Genomic DNA, 12102 nt, shown 5'->3' on the forward strand with positions numbered 1-12102 from the left:
CCAGCCATCATAGTGAAATCCTATCTACTAAAAATACAAAAATTAGCCTGTCATGGTCATGAGTGCCTGTAATCCCAGAGTCAGAGGTTGCAGTAAGCTGACATCTTGTCACTGCACCCCAGCCCGGGCAACACAGCAAGACTCTGTCTCAAAAACAAACCAGGCTTGGCGCGGTGGCTCACGCCTGTAATCCCAAACACTTTGGAAGGCCGGAGTGGGTGCATCATGAGGTCAGGAGATCGAGACCATCCTGGCTTACATGGTGAAACCCCGTCTCTACTAAAAATACAAAAAAAATTAGCCAGGCATGGTGGTGAGTACCTGTAGTCCCAGCTACTCGGGAGGCTGAGGCAGGAGAATGGCGTGAACCTGGGAGGTGGAGCTTGCAGTGAGCTGAGATTGCGCCACTGCACTCCAGCCTGGGCAACAGAGTGAGACTTTGTCTAAAAAACAAAACAAAACAAAACAAAATAAAACTACAATGAGATGTCATCCTACCCCAGTAAAAATGGCTTTTATTCAAAAGATAGGCAAAAACGAATGGTGGCAAAGATGTAAAGAAAAGGGAACCCCTGGACACTGTTGGTGGGAATGTAAATTAGTATAACTACTATGGAGAAGAGTATGGAGGTTCCTCAAAAAACTAAAGATAGAACTACCGTATGATCCAGCAATCCTACTACTGGGTATTTTTCCAAAGGAAATGAAATCAGTAGCCCAAGAGATATTTGCACTCTCATGTTTACTGCAGCACTATTCATAATAGCCAAGACTTGGAAGCAACCTAAGTCAACAATAATTTATTGTACATTTAAAAATAACTAAAAGAGGCCGGGCGCGGTGGCTCACGCTTGTAATCCCAGCACTTTGGGAGGCCGAGGTGGGTGGATCACAAGGTCAGGGGATTGAGACCATCCTGGCTAACATGGTGAAACCCTGTCTCTACTAAAAATGCAAAAAATTAGCCGGGCGTGGCGGCGGGCGCCTGTGGTCCCAGCTACTTGGGAGGCTGAGGCAGGAGAATAGCGTGAACCCGGTAGGCGGAGCTTGCAGTGAGCCAAGATCACGCCACTGCACTCCAGCCTGGGCGACTAAGCTAGACTCCGTCTCAAAAAATAAAAAATAAAAAATAAAAAAAAATAAAAAACTAAAAGAGTAAAATTAGAATGTTTGTAACACAAATAAATAATAAATGCTTGAGGTGATAGATAACCAATTAACCTTGATGTGATTATTACGTATTATATGCCTGTATGAAAATATCTCCTGTATCCCATAAACATATAACCTATTATCCATAAAAATTAAAAAGTAAAAAGAAAATAACTTTTAAACTATTACTCATTCAGATAGTGTCAACATTTTTTCAGCACTTGATTAACTTAACGATGAATTGAATAATTTTTACAGAATTAAATAATAAAACATAAACTATTTTCTGAATTGTATACAGACATGCGGGCAAAAAAAAAAACAAAAACAAAAATAAAAATAACATAGACCAGGTGCAGTGGCTCACACCCTTAATCCCAACATTTTGGGAGGCCGAAGCAGAAGGATAGCTTGAGCTTAGGAGTTCAAGACCAGCCCTGGTAACATAGCAAGACCTCATCTCTACAAAAAATACAAAAATTAGCCAGGTGTGGTGACACATGCCTGTAGTCCCAGCTACTTGGGAGGCTGAGGTGGGAAGATCGTTTGAGTCTGGGAAGTTGAGGCTTCAGTGAATTATGATCATGCCATGACACTCCAAACTGGGCAACAGAATAAGACCCTGTTTCAAAAAAATAAGTAAATAAAATTTTAAAATAAAGTATTTTCATGTAATACTCAAAGTTCAAATCACAAAAGTACTGAGGATCAAACATAAGTAACACTAGCAAAGCAGCCAACGGCAGCCAACAGGCAGTTGCAGGCCACCTCTCACCATATAACTTTGAGATGGAGCAACTGATTGAGAGAAAGTCCTCTAACCACAGCCATCTGCTTGTCATAGTTTGTAACACTGATCTTCCACACATTTTGTGTATCTTCCATGAACTCACTGTCAATGCTGCTCACGTAATACCCAAGAAAACTCAGTGAGATAAATTAAGTACTAAGGAATAAAATTTTGTCAGTCAGGTTAAACTTTTTCACTTTTTAATTTTTTTTTTAAAATAGAACACCTGGGCTCAAGCAATCTTCCCATCTCAGCCTCCCAAAGTGCTGGGATTACAGGTGTGAGCCACCATGCCTGGATGGGTTAAGCTTTAGAGGGCCACAGATGATTGTTCTATCTAAGATCCCCACCGCACCCCTGAAACCAATTTTTGATTTCCAGACTAGGCAAATATCAAAAATAGATTAGTGGTTGCTTAGGAATTCGAAATGGGGTGTGACAGCAAATGGATACAGGGTTTCTTTTAGGAGAAACAAAATGTTCTAAAATTAGATCATTGAGATGGTTATACAACCCTATGAATATATCAAAAAACACTGAGTTATATATTGTAAATGGATGAACGGTATGGTATGAGACTGCATCTCAATACAGCTTCAAAGAAAAGAGCCAATTTTCACCTGTTTGGGGTGATATCATCTCAGCTGAAAATGCATAACCTAGGCTACTGGAGGAAGAAGGTTCCACAACCACGCTTCCTCTGCTGGAGCTGCTTAGAGCTAAAAGAACAATAAACTATATGGAATGAGCATATTATAGTATGGTGTAGAATTGGAATCAAATATAATTAACAATTATCGACATATCTAATTGTAAACACATAATCATATATGAGACATAAATGGTAAATAATGTATATAAATGACTATAATTCTCTAGTGAACTAGTGGGAAGAGGATAGCCTGCCCTTAAAAAAGAAAAATAAGGAAAGTTTTTGGCTAACAGGCTTTACCCTAAGAGAAAACAGTTAAAAAGCAGGTGGTACTCTCTTCCCTATCAACCACCAATCTTCTCTCAGAAGCCTGAAATGTGAGCTCCAGTTTGATTTTTTTCTTTTTTTTATTTTCTGGGGGAAGCCTTACTTCTATCTTTGCCATCCCGTTTGATTTTAAAAGACAGTGCTGTCCCACCTCAAGACAGTGCTGACCCCAATGACCCATCCAGTTTCCGATCATTTCACCTCTAATACCAAGGGATAGGTGAGCATGTTAGTCAGCAGCTCCAACATCCAGGCCATCATACCCCTTAATTTTAAAAAAGCAGCAGGTGTAGCCTTCAAGTAGTCTCTAGAGCAGCACTGTCCAAAGAACCTTCTGTGATGATGGAGGTGTTCTATGGCTTATAGACTATACTGAGCAATTGAAATGTGGCTAGAGCAAATAAAGAACTAATTTTAATTTTAATTAACATGAAAATGAACTTTTAATTGTAATTTTCATTTTAATGTAAATAGCTGCATGTGGCAATTTAATACCATATTGGACAGATAATTCTAAAGTAATGATATCTAATAGAAATATAGACTGGGGCTGGGCGCACTGGCTCATGCCTGTAATCCCAACACTTTGGGAGACTGAAGTGGGCGGATCACTTGAGGTCAGGAGTTCAAGATCAGCCTGGCCAACATAGTGAAACTCCACCTCTACTAAAAATACAAAAAAATTAGCCAGGCATGATGGCAGGCGCCTATAGTCCCAGTTACCCGGGAGGCTGAGGCAGGAAAATGGTGTGAACCCGGAAGGCAGAGCTTGCAGTGAGCCGAGATTGCGCCACCGCACTCTGGCCTGAGCAACAGAGCGAAACTCTGTCTCAAAAAATAAAAATAAAAAGTGAAATTAATGGTAATAATATTTATTTATTTATTTATTTATATTTATTTTTGGAGACGAAGTCTCGCTCTTGTCCCCCAGGCTGAAGCACGATGGTGCAATCTTGGCTCACTGCAACCTCCGCCTCTTGGGTTCAAGCAATTCTCCTACCTCAGCCTCCTGTGTAGGTGGGATTACAGGTGCCTGCCACCATGCCCAGCTAATTTTTGTTTTTTTGTTTGTTTGTTTTTTAAGTGGAGACGGGGTTTCACCATGTTGGCCAGGCTGGTCTTGAACTCCTGACCTCAGGTGATCCACCGCCCTTGGCTTCCCAAAGTGCTGGGATTATAGGTGTGAGCCACCAAGCCTGGCCAATAATATGTATTTAAACCAATACACCCAAATGTTATTTCAACATAGAATCAACATGAAAATAATTATTGAGGTGGTTTACACTCTTTTTTTGGTACCATATTGTAAAGTACACGGATGTGCTTTGGTCAAGGAATATGCCTAGGCAGATGTCCAGGCCTGCATGACTCAGCAAGTTTAGAGCACCGTATAACTCCACCTGTTATCACAGCCATGTAGCCATAACATAGGAAGGCCATCCCTTGGCCCTGTACCACTATTGTCTGTAAAAGGCATAACTGCCCTGCTGATGCTAAGCTCTTGGGGCTCAGTTTGGCACAGCACAGCATGGCACGGCTCTTGTGCAGGCGCTGGCGCCCAGAGAGAGTGAAGCTACTGACCCCTGTAAGGGAGCAGGCGCTGGCGCCCAGAGAGAGTGAAGCTACTGACCCCTGTAAGGGAGACTGGCTGTCTGGCAGACAGGCAGGGGAGAGCCAGGAACTGGGTTGTGCCCAGAGGGAAAGAGTTAAGCTGCTCACCCTGAAGGCAAGGGAGAGCCACCCACGCAGCTCTATGTATGGGAGCACCCGGAACAAGCAGCCAGGACAGTGTGAGAGAGCTGTTGATGAGAGCTAGCTGCTAAATAAAAGTACGTTTCACCTGCCTACCCCCCGATCCGCACTGCCCCCCCGACCAAGTGTTCTTTCAGCTATCTGCCCATCCACCCACTCCCCTCAACCTCAGCACGGGCTGGAACCTAACCCTGGGCATGACATTTGGCATAGTCATGGACCTCACACATATCTTTGAAATCCAATGTTTATTTTACCTTTACAGAACATCTCAATTGGAATCAGCCACATTTCAAGTGCCCAGTAGTCACATGCGGTTAGTGGCTACTGTACTGGACAGAACAACTCCAGAAAGTCTTGAAGCCCTTCCTATATTACCTAGTTATCCCTTCCCCTCTCTCCCCAAATCCCAGACAGAGTTACAAGAACTCTCCCTGATCTCCGCCCCACACCACACCTGGGTATGGCAGGCTGCGAATTATTCCCGTATTTTAAAATGTCTCATCTAACACTTCCTCAAATTCCACCAAAAAGATCAACATAGTTTAATAAATGAATGGTAAAGCTACAGTCATTCACATCTTTGTATGGATTACAGAACTCTGGCACTTGAAGAGAACAGTACTAAACATTCCTCATCAAGTGACAGGGTGAAACTCAATCGTGTACTCTTAATTAGGACTTCTGAAACAATTAAAAACAAAATCTAAACAAACAATCAAAGCAAAAAATACCCAAAGCCTTTAGGTAACACTTGGAAGAAAAAACTAAACAAAATAATACTTGTTTTAGTAACAAACTTCCAAAATGAGTGAGTGGCAAATTATTTTCTGTGGTGGCAAAAACAATCTTTGCACTGTCATTGCTCCTTTCTTTCCTTTCAGAATGAGAGTAGAGGAGGGTTGAAATAACTTCAAGACCAAGGAATAGTCAAGCAGGAGAGGCAGTGCTGCTTGATGCCCCAGAAGAAATGAATAGGCAGGTCACCCAAGGAAACTGAGTCAAGATTTTTTTTTTGAACCAGGATTTCACTGTGTCACCCAGGCTGGAGTGTAGTGGCACAAATCATGCCTCACTGCAACCTCGAGCTCCTGGGCTCAAGCAATTCTCCCACCTTAGCCTCCTGAGTAGCTAGAACTACAGGGACACACACCACCATACCTGGCTAATTACTTTTTTAAAAGATGGAGTCTCACTATATTGCCCAGGCTGGTCTCAAACTCCTGGGTTTAAGCGATCCTCCCACCTCAGCCTCCCAAAGTGTTAGGACTACAGGTGTGAGCCACTGCAGCTGATCTATGGCTAATTTTTAAATTTTTTGTAGAGAAAGGTTTTGCCATGTTGCCCAGGCTGGTCTCAAACTACTAAACTCAAGCAATCCTCTCACCTCAGCCTCCCAAAGTATTGGGATTACAGGCATGAGCCACTGTGCCTGGCCAGTGAATCTAGATCTTATTATAAGGTAAACAAAGCCTTCAGAGAAGATAAGCCAGCAAGAGAAAAATCTATTTAATACCATATGTAAGCATCAAAAACCAAGAGCTGATGGCAAAGGAGAGCTTAAAGGGAACACAGAGATAGTTTTGAAGAAACAAGCAGCAGTGTAATAAAACTTAATATTAGCCTATAATCAAGGTCCTCCAAATTCAGCATATTGGCTCATTTGAGCCTGACAACAACTTTTTTTGTGTGTGTGAGACGGAGTCTCGCTCTGTCACCCAGGCTGGAGTGCGGTGGCCGGATCTCAGCTCACTTCAAGCTCTGCCTCCCGGGTTTACGCCATTCTCCTGCCTCAGCCTCCCAAGTAGCTGGGACTACAGGCGCCCGCCACCACGCCTGGCTAGTTTTTTGTATTTTTTTAGTAGAGACGGGGTTTCACCGTGTTAGCCAGGATGGTCTCGATCTTCTGACCTCGTGATCCGCCCGTCTCGGCTTCCCAAAGTGCTGGGATTACAGGCTTGAGCCACCGCACCCAGCTGACAACATCTTTTGAGGTAAATGAGTGAGACATGATTTAACTCAGTTTCATGAATGTGGAAACTCAAACAGGTTAAGCAGAAGATTAAGTGATTTCCCCACGGCTCATAAAGGAAAGCAATGAGTCAATTAGTTTTTTTCATTCTGAATAAATGTAAACATATACATAATGCCAGTTGTTCTAAGTATGTCGAGATTACAGCATAACCTTGCTTGGGAAGAGAACATTTACACACAATAAATATTTAAACTGATCCCACATCTAAAAATTCTGAGGTTTCCTATAGTTGAATTTACTTACCTAAAATCTCACCCCAGTCGTTTTCAACCTCTGATAAGCATTAAGATTGCCTAAGGAACTTTGGTGAGGGGGGAAAAAAAGTTTACACTGCTTGAACTCTACCACAGAAGACTCTAATTTAGAGGTATTTGGGGACAGGCCCAACATCTGTATTTTATTAAGTATGACATGTGGTTCTACTGCACCCTAAAGGCTGAACAGCCCTCAAACAAACAGGGCTACCACAGGAAGGCTGAGGCCCAACGAATGCCTGTGATTAAGGGAAGCCAACCAAAGTACTCCACAGTCTTTTAAAAAGAGCCTTCATCCCCAGGCTCTGCCCAGAACTAGACAGTAACGTGGACCACCCAGCCCAGGCTCAGGCCTCATGGGGTACCTGGCTCTCGGGACTGGCTATCATCACAAATGTGCAGGTCCAGGCGGGAGATGAGCAGATGGTAGGAGGACTCTTTCACATCAAATTTCTCAAAGTACTGGCTGAGGCGGCTGCTGCTGCTGTTGCTGTTGCCCTGGCTGCCACCAAATGCCTGGGCCCAGGACTGCTGGGCACTGGGAGCTGGTGGGGTGATCTACATGTGACAGAGAGAGAAACAGGAAGTCCAGACCCTGAAAAGATCCTTTGTAGGCTTTCTTTAAGCTTTGGTCCAGCCTGAGGAAAACCACAGTTTAGCAAGATGTTCCTTCCCTCTCATAACTGTTGGCCTAGTAGCTCACTTAGGTCTGTTTCAATTCTATCACCCAAACTCCCAAAGCCTAATTATAATTAATCTAATAACTGTTGGAATACAGTTCATAGTTCTGAATTGCCCTCCCGGCTCTCGCCCACCAGGTCTCAGTGGACTGATGCTAAAACATTTCCTCTCGGATGTCTTCCCTAAATGCTCTCTTTCAGCCTGTGTAGTGAGATGCCTCTTCTTTGTGCTCTCATGGCATATTGTTTATTCTGTTACAGCATTTATCACACCATACTGTAATAACTCATTTATGGTCCATCTTTCAAGACAGTGAGACCCCCAAGGACAGGAACAAGAGGTGTATTCCATTTTTCTTCTCCAGTGGCCAGCACTGTATACTTAATACACTGGAGGTACTCAGTGAACAGAATAAATAAAAAATCAGAGGTGCAGGCAAAGCCTATGAATACCCAGAAGTAAACGACAAATTTCCCAAATAAAGTCTAGATTCCACCTACATTAGTATGAGTTAGGTCTGGCCTACTGAGTCCCTAGCACACCAAGGGTGTCTGTTTTATCTCTAACCTGTACAGGTTCAGGGGCCAGGCTCTTTCTTTGCTGGGCTGACTTCTCCATGGCTTCACTCAGTGACTCTGCATACTTCATCATAGCCTTGAGCTGTGAGTCAGTTAGCACCCAGAGCAGGTCATCCAACAGGAACATCAGCTTGGAGGATATCACATTGCAATCTTTGGTCTGAGGAAGCCACAGACAACATGGGGTTTATTACCTTGTTCATTCCAACTTTCAAAGTGTTGCCCAATCAGTTTCAGAAGCGGCTTTTCAATCTCCAATATGTGAAAGTATCAAGCACTTTGGAGAGAGAATTTCTTACAAAACTACTAAAGTTTCCTTCATTTAAAAAAAAGCAGCAATAGTCAACTGCCAGGTGCCTATGTCAGTGTCCCTACATATGGGTAAAAACTGCAGTTTCCAAAACTAAGAAAACAGGGAGGTAGAAACATTCTATTACTAGAGCATGTTGGGCAACACTGAATTATAGGCCTTCCCCTTTCAACTGCCATTCCAGGGGCCAGTAACATTCCAAACAATAAGGGAATACCAAATCCAGGCTGTCTCATAGTATAAGAGATGGAAGTTTTCATGAGGCCAGAGAACACACTTACTCTTCTTTTGAGGGCTATTTGGATCCTGCCTTGGTTTGTAATAAGCCTCAATGGAGTGGTGACTGGGTCTTGATCACCATTGTCTGTAGCATCTGCCTCAATTCGGAGTGTTTGCCAAGTTATTTCCTTAAATGTTAAAACCTGGAAGGAGAGAAAGTAAAATCCTTCATCCTGTGAATGAAATTAACCAAGAAGCAAGAAGTCCAAGGAAAAAAAACTGGCAAAGCAGAGACTCCCAGCACTCTCAGTTGGGATCCCACCAAGAAAAAGCAGTGAATTGGGGATCCATAATTAAGGAAAGGATGTAGCAGTAACACTGGACAGAAAGGCCTCTGGGCTCCCAGGAATGGGGAACATTTGAGGAAATCCACAAAGTGGGAATAATATCCTTTAATTAGTCCGACTTTGAATCTCTCCCCATTCTCTCCCCTCACAATGACGGGGCTGTCACCTCTCCTCGGCGGGGGTCAGTGATGCGGGTAAGGCGAAGGTCACTCTGCTGCCAGTGGGGGTTGACACTATAGCCCTGGAGCTGCCACAATTCAAAAGAAGCGTGGAAGGCCTTGGAGTGAATCTTGATGGTGATAGAATTGACGATGATGAACATCCCTTCCACCACCTTTTCGGCAAAGCCATATTCACTACAACAAATGAGGCAGACCAACAATCAGAATCATGGGAGACTTTCTGCACAGTCTTTACGCGGATTTTTTTTTTTTTTTTTTTTTTTTTTTGAGACGGAGTCTTGCTCTGTCGCCCAGGCTGGAGTGCAGTGGCCGGATCTCAGCTCACTGCAAGCTCCGCCTCCCAGGTTCACGCCATTCTCCTGCCTCAGCCTGCTGAGTAGCTGGGACTACAGGCGCCCGCCACCTCGCCCGGCTAGTTTTTCGTATTTTTTAGTAGAGACGGGGTTTCACCGTGTTTGCCAGGATGGTCTCGATCTCCTGACCTCGTGATCCGCCCGTCTCGGCCTCCCAAAGTGCTGGGATTACAGGCTTGAGCCACCGCGCCCGGCCCCGCGGGATGTTTAAATTATTTTATAATGATAATACAGTAGTCTTTTTTTATTTTTCTGAGACAAGGTCTCGCTCTGTTACCCAAGCTGGAGAACAGTGGCATGAGCACAGTTCACTGCAGCCGTGACCTCCTGACCTCAAGTGATCCTCTCATCTCAGCCTCTGAAATAGCTGGGATCACAGGTATGAGCCACTGTGCTTGGCTGCAGTACTTTTTTTTTTTTTTTTTTTTTGAGATGGAGTCTCACTGTGTCGCCAGGTTAGAGTGCAGTGGCGTGATCTCGACTCATTGCAATCTTCGCCTCCCAGGTTCATGGTATTCTCCTGCCTCAGCCTCCCGAGTAGCTGGGAGCCACGTGCCACCAAGCCCAGCTAATTTTTGTATTTTTAGTAGAGACGGGGTTTCACCATGTTGGCCAGGATAGTCTCGATCTCTTGGCCTGGTGATCTGCCCACCTCGGCCTCCCAAAGTGCTAGGATTACAAGCGTGAGCCACCGTACAAGGACAGTACTTTCTTTAATGATAAATTTTTTTTAAAGAATGGAATAAAAGAGAAAGAGTTGACCTTGAAACAATCTCCCTCCTGTTAGAATAAACTGATAAATCTTTTTATAGACCACAAACTATCTAATATTTAGATAATGTCTGTGAGGGGAAGTATAACTACAGAAAAGAGACATAGGGTTTCTACAAAATCTTCAAAGACACGACAGCAAGACCTGGTCTCAAAAAAAAATAAAAAATAAAAAAAAATCTTCAAAGATGGAGCATACTCTGCAAAGGTAGTGGAAAGAAAAGCAGTACAGCCAGGTGAATAAGAGGTTCAAAATCAGTCCCACCTTGACCCTGTCAAATACAGTCATCCCTTGGTACGTGAAAGTACTGGTTCCAGGACCCCCCCAATACCACCTCATGTACCAAAATCTGCTCAAATCCCACAGTCAACCCTGAGGGACCTACATATATGAAAAGTCGACTATCCATGTGGGTGGCACCCTGCAATATTTTTGATCTGCATTTGGTTGGAAAAAATCTGCATATGCATGGGCCCATGCAGCTCAAACTTGTGCTATTCAAGGATCAATTGGCTTCCCAAAGAATATAGCTATACTTCCACAGTGAGAGGACAGAAATGGCAAAAGGAGAGGAATGAAGGACATAAAGTCCCTCTAGATGTGAAGAAAACAGCAATTCTTGACATGTAGGTGAAATCATTGCTCATTACAAGAGATAAAAGGAGGTCTGAAAATTCAAAGTGAAAAAAAATATATATATTTGGAATTGATGTCATCAAGAACTAGTATCCCTAATGTATAAAGAACTTCAAAAAACAGAGAGAAAAAAGAGCAAGAGCCTGACAGAAGTGGGACCAAGTATGGACAGGTCACAGAAGAAATAAATGCAAATATATATTAAACATAAAGAGGCTGTGTACAGTGACTCACACCTGTAATCCCAGCACTTTAGGAGGCCAAGGTGGAGGATCATTTGAGCACAGGAGTTTGCGACCAGCCTGGGCAACAAAGGGAGATGCCCTCTCTACAAAAACTCTTTACAAAAACATTTAAAAATTAGCCAGGTGTGGTGGTGCATGCCTGTAGTCCCAGCTACTTGAGAGGCTGAGATAGGAGAATCGCTTGAGCCCAGGAGACTGAGGCTGCAGTGAGCCAAGATTGCGCCACTGCACTCCAACCAGGGTGACAGAGTGAGACTCTGTCTCAGAAAAACAAAAAAAAAAGAAAAAGGAGAAAAGAAAAAACGCTGGGCACAGTGGCTCATGCCTGTAATCCTAACACTTTGGGAGGCTAAAGCAGGCATATCACTTGAGCCTAGGAGTTTGAGCTCGGCCCAGCAATATAGTGAGACCTGGTCACTACAAAAAATAGAAAAAATTAGCCAGGTACGGTGGTACATGCCTTTGGTCCCAGCACCTTGGGAGGCTGAGGCAGGAGGATCACCTGAGCCTGAAGAGGTCTAGGCTGCAATGAGCTGTGATCGTGACACCGCACTCTAACCCGAGTGACAGAGTGAGATCCTGTCTCAAAAAAAAAAAAAAGAGAAAGAAAGAAAAAAAGGCCGGGTGCAGGGGCTCACACGGTAATACCAGCACTTTGGGAGGCAGAGGTGGGCAGATCGCGAGGTCAAGAGATCAAGACCATCCTGGCCAACATGGTGAAACCCCGTCTCTACTAAAAATACAAAAATTAGCTAGATGTGGTGATGCACACCTGTAGTCCCAGGTACTCAGGAGTCTGAGGCAGGAGAATTGCTTG

The 12102-nt window shown here is 43.7% G+C and overlaps 1 protein-coding gene across 2 annotated transcripts in view; it reads right to left on the reverse strand.

Moving 5' to 3' along the window:
* Positions 1 to 12102, reverse strand: part of BLTP3A (bridge-like lipid transfer protein family member 3A) — an 83181-nt gene that overhangs the window by 31630 nt on the left and 39449 nt on the right. For both annotated transcript variants that reach the window (XR_013416470.1, XM_015136171.3), the window contains exons 5-8: positions 9264 to 9453; positions 8813 to 8953; positions 8211 to 8381; positions 7328 to 7520 (exon numbers count right to left, since the gene is read on the reverse strand). Coding sequence is in view for 1 of the 2 variants with exons in the window: in XM_015136171.3 (XP_014991657.3) it covers positions 7328 to 7520; positions 8211 to 8381; positions 8813 to 8953; positions 9264 to 9453 (695 nt within the window). In the remaining variant the exon portion in view is untranslated. The remainder of the gene's footprint in view (positions 1 to 7327; positions 7521 to 8210; positions 8382 to 8812; positions 8954 to 9263; positions 9454 to 12102) is intronic.

Source organism: Macaca mulatta, chromosome 4 (assembly GCF_049350105.2).
Source record: "Macaca mulatta isolate MMU2019108-1 chromosome 4, T2T-MMU8v2.0, whole genome shotgun sequence".
In the NCBI taxonomy this organism is placed as follows: Eukaryota; Metazoa; Chordata; class Mammalia; order Primates; family Cercopithecidae; genus Macaca; species Macaca mulatta.